The 4910-nt window shown below is 41.7% G+C and overlaps 1 protein-coding gene across 1 annotated transcript; it reads right to left on the bottom strand.

The window, feature by feature from the left end:
- Nucleotides 1-2310: 2310 nt before the first annotated feature.
- On the bottom strand, nucleotides 2311-4597 carry LOC123150802 (protein RADIALIS-like 4). Its single transcript, XM_044570628.1, has 2 exons — nucleotides 3975-4597; nucleotides 2311-2757 (listed from the first exon to the last, which is right to left on the bottom strand). The coding sequence occupies exons 1-2, from the start codon at nucleotides 4223-4225 to the stop codon at nucleotides 2733-2735; spliced, it is 276 nt and encodes a 91-aa protein (XP_044426563.1). The 5' UTR covers nucleotides 4226-4597; the 3' UTR covers nucleotides 2311-2732.
- Nucleotides 4598-4910: the final 313 nt, after the last annotated feature.

The raw sequence follows: 4910 nt of genomic DNA, 5'->3' as shown, positions 1-4910 counted from the left end.
CATGTATTTGAAAAAATGTTAACTATTTCAAAATTATTTGTGAATTAAAAATATAGTTCCAAATGAAAAAGAAAACAAAAAGGAAATAAAAATGAAAAAGAACAACAAAAAAGAAAAGAAAAAACGAAAAACAATAAAGAAAATACCTTGCTGAAGGAAGGTCCTAGAACCTTCCCAAAAGCGGTGAGATGAAATCTGATAATGGGCCGGCCCATAATCATATATAGCACGTAAGGCGGGGTACGCCGAGAGCAACTAGTTGGCGAGCGCTCCTTTGGGAGCCTCCCATAGATCACTGCGCGCTCTCAGCCTCACCATGTGTCGCGTTCTAGGCGCTCCCTCCGGATTTTTCAACTATTTAGTTTTCCGAAAAAATACATTTTTTTCTTCCGCGAGAGTCACGATTTTGCTTTCGCGAGAGACATGATTTTGCTTTTGCAAGAGGCAGGACCATGCCTCTCGGAAACAAAAAAACATATTTTTTATTTTTTTTCCTTCCGGTAGAGGTACGGTTTTGCTTTCGCGAGAGGTATGGTTGTGCTTTCGCGAGAGGCACAGCTGTGCCTCTCGAAAACGAAAAAACGCATTTTTTTTCCTTTCATGAGAGACATGGTTTTTCTTCTGTTTTGTATTATTTTTCCTTCCGCGAGAGGCATGATTTCGCTTCCGCGAGAGGCACAATTGTGCTTTCGCGAGAGGCATGGCCGTGCCTCCTTTGGAAACGAAAAAAGATGTGATTTTTATTTGTTTTCCTTTCGCGAGAGGCACGGTTTTGCTTCCGCGAGATGCATGATTGTCCTTTCGTGAGAGGCAGGGCCGTGCCTCTTTCGGAAAGAAAAAAAAAACATGCTCCCGGTTCGATTTTTCGTCTGATTTTTTTGTCTGCTATTTTCGTGAAAAAAATGTTCGTCAAATCTATCAATATGGGATCTAGTTTTGAAGATCTCAACGCGAGGAATCCAATAATGAAAACGGTTCGAGATTTGGACGCACGGTTTCAGAGATAAAACATTTTGAATAAATGGATGTACGAAAAAGCAAAAACTCCCAGTACGCCACTTGTCGTAACCTGAGGAGATGGAAGTGATCTTTGAAAGAAGTACTTCTTAATTAGTGATTTACGAGTACACGTGGTAACGCAAAACCCTATTCACCGCGTCCTGTGGCAAGTTGTGGATTTATCGCACACTTTCGATGGTACATGGGCCGGCCCAGTTAGCTTTTTATAGGTGCGATCATTTTTCCGGTTTTGCGAACCTTCTTGAAGGTTTCCTTGCCCTGTTTTGGGAACCTTCCAGGAGGTTCTTCAACCGGCTTTTCTTTTTGTTTTTCATTCCTTTTTTATGTTTCTATTTCCTTTTCTTTCTTTTTTCTTTTTTGGTTCTCTATTTGTTTTTTCTTTTGTCCTGCTTTTTTCACCAAAATGTTCAAAATGTGTTCGCGTTTCCAAAAATTGTTAGGAAGTTTCAACAAATATTCTCACAATTTAAAAAATGTTCGCATTTTTGCAAAAAATGTCCAAAAAGGCAAAATTAAAAAAATGTTCAAAATATTCGAAATTTGTTTGCCTTTCAAACAAATGCCAGGATTTTTTCAAATAAAAGATTGTGTTTTTGTAAAAAAATATGTTCGTGTTTTACAAAATTTGTTCAAAGATTTCAAAAAAATTTCTGGATTTCAAAAGTTTGTTCACATATTCAAAAAATGTTTGTGATTCCAAATTTGTTTAGTATTTTTGAAATTGTTCTTCGTTTCAAAATTTGTTCTCATATTATAAAGTTGTTCAAAAATTCTAAAAATGTTCACGTTTTTTAAAAGCGTTTTGGAAATCCTAAATTTGTTCGCAATATCATAAAATTGTTTGCCTTGGTCAAAAAAAGTTCATACGTTCAAAAAATTAATTAAAATATGGAAAATTGTAAAGGATTTTTTCTAACAGTGTTTAGTCTTGTATTTTCTTTAGTTCTTTTTAGTGTTCCGCTGTACATTGGTCAACCGAGCTCTTCCATCGTAGTGGCTACTAGCGAGTGCGCACAAGTAGCCAGTCCTGTGATTGCCAGCCATCGTCTCCTACCTTTTTACGATTTTTTACCCTGGTATTTGCGGCGCACTGCAATGGGTCCACCCAATCGGCGCACCCTGCGTTATATGGGCCGTCCATTCTGGTTTTCTTGGAATATGGATTCCCCAAGGTTTATGTAGATCTACTCTAATTTTTGGGACACGCCATGAAAAAGGAGAGCTGGAGAATTCCCTATGACGCGCGTGTCCAAAGCCAAGAAATGTCAGGGCAGAAGTCGGCACCGGCAATAAGTAATCCGTAGACCGGAATTTCCATTAGACAAATATATATATATCAGGTAACAGATTCGACAGGGAGACAGACCACGGCACCAGCGTACAAGCGCCCGTCGCGTCCGATACCTCCGGCGGTACAATATAGCTGGGGACATGGCTCGTGGTGTGGGTCATATACACGAAGACAATGCGTACAAAATATACGGAAGATACAGCTCCGATGCGGGACTTGATTATGTCTCGGACTTTATTCTTTGTCGTAGTGCCATCATCATTGGAGAGCAATAGCTACTTCAGCTAGCTACATGACCGGATGACGATCACCATGGGGTCATGTGTATCTAGTAGTGTAGATAGAGCAGTACTGGCTTCAGGCTGGAAAACAGGCAGAGGCAGGAGGCTAGCTGTGCTCGAGTCTTGCACCAGCCCAGCGATCACTGGCTCTTCAGGTACCTTGGCCTGGAAAAAGGAGAGAATAAACCGAGTGTTAGTCTAGCTATGTTCCGGAGGCAACAGGGAACTGAAAAACTGAAAAGGCCATGGATTGATATAGGCATGGATTTAATGGCTGAAAATGAAATCCACAAAGGAAATAGAAATGCTTGGCTCACAGTGTAACAAGTCTGAATGTTCCATGTAAAGGAAGAGATGCCGACAGAAACAAAGTAGAGGGTCTTTCCAGTGAAGGGCATTAATTTGGAAATAACATATAGAAGCGGATCTATTCTAGTCTAGCTAGGGGGGCAAGAGGAAGAAACCTAAGATTGGAATTTGTCCTATACGTCCATATGCGAGAGAACAAAACATCAACTGTTGAGATGAGCAGCACTTTATGCCCGTCGAAAGGACAGCAAGCTTCAAGGGACTGAGCCCGCAAGCTTTACGCGCAAATCTTGAGCAAAAGCATGCTCTAGCTGCCTGCTTACTACACTTTTTTTGTTATTCTGGACAAATTAGTCTCCCTGCGGTATCTCCTTTTTTTGCCAGTTAAGGGCATGCTGTGGTTAAAACATAGCCTATAAGCCTAATAAAGGCGCGCTGCTTTTGAGGTTAGTTATCAGATGGACTGTTGGATATATTCTGACGCTGTCCTTTCTTCACCGTCTTTATAAGACCAACTGATAAAGCCAGAAAATAAACCTGTGTTTATATAGTGATAAACCTGTGTTTATATAAGTGATAAACCTGACAGCAGTTCACTAGTTAAGTGATTGGCTACGGTCAGTCAAATGGGTGAAGGAACAAAAATATGTTCATGGATTAGTCAAGTAACTAGCTTCCCAACAATGGTAAAGGAGTCAATGCTACTACATTTGCAAGACCACATAAACTACAAACAAAATTCAGTAGGGCAAACATAGTTTTTCCTAAAGGTCAAGAGATAACCAAATATAGCATTTGCAAGACATGTAGAGTAAGAAGGGAACAGAGAAGTCGATGCCCAAGGGAGCAGCAAGAGACCATGCATATTAGTAGAGGGAAATGCATGTATGGAAGGAATATAAAGCATCCAGTGCAAGTGACTGCACGGAGAAAGCTAGCCAGGCCGGCCGAAAGGAAGACCGCCCTTTCCCTTTGCACACACCACATTAGTAGAGGGTGGTCAATTATGTGATGATGCATGTGCACGGATGGAACAGTCCAGAACTAGGAGATTCGGACAGACTACTTACTACCTCTGCCCATGGCTGCTGCCACCGCGGCTGGAACCGCCCTTGATGTTGTTGCTGCTGCTGCCGGCACCGTTTGTATGAATCTCGTACACGTCTTTTTCCAGCTCCGCGAAGTGCTTCTTCACATCCTCCACCGTCTTGCCGTCGCCAACCTCCCGCGCCACGTTCTGCCATCTGTCTGGCGTGTCCTTGTCGTACTTGGCCAGCGCATCCTCGAACACCTTGTTCTGCTTGAATGTCCACGATGAACTCATGCTTGACTGGGCTGTGGCTTCTCAACAGGAAAGAAAACTAAGGTGGATTGCAATGACCACTGTTACTACTACTACTACTACTACTAGTGCTACTACGGTTGCTAGATCACCGGGCTTGGCTTGTGTTTGTATACAACAAGAGTGGTGGCAATGGTGCAGCTTATATAGTGGGAGGAGAGGCTAGTTGGAGAATAATGCTTGGGAATGGTGGGGGTGGATTGGAGGTGTTAGTAGCAGTACCAGTAGGCAAATCAGCGACAAGCTTGCATAGGAGCCACAAGAAGAAAGAAAGAAAGAAAGATAGGAGAGATTTTATTTCATATTTTCATTGTACGAAATGAAATGCAGGGGAGAATCTGCATCACCTCCTCGGGTCTGCTGGAGGAGGGGGGAGGCCCCTTTCATCTCTTTTTGTCTGCCTATCTTCGTTGAGACTAGTTGGTTCCATTGCTCAATGGCAGAGGCCTCTAATACTTTAAGCAGGATAATGACTACTATGATTAGTAATTACCATAGGCTAAATATACCTAAAGCACCTGCTGAATATGCAAAAATGGCAAGCTGATTCTTCTTTGGACCGTTGAAGCTTTAAGGGGACATAAAGTTATTCCTACCTCTGTTTCTAAATGTAAGACGTTTTGGCAGTTTAAATTAAACTGCCAAAATGTCTTATATTTAGGAACAA

This window comes from Triticum aestivum, chromosome 7A (assembly GCF_018294505.1).
Source record: "Triticum aestivum cultivar Chinese Spring chromosome 7A, IWGSC CS RefSeq v2.1, whole genome shotgun sequence".
NCBI lineage: Eukaryota > Viridiplantae > Streptophyta > Magnoliopsida > Poales > Poaceae > Triticum > Triticum aestivum.
This window is presented reverse-complemented; position numbering and strand designations above follow the sequence as displayed.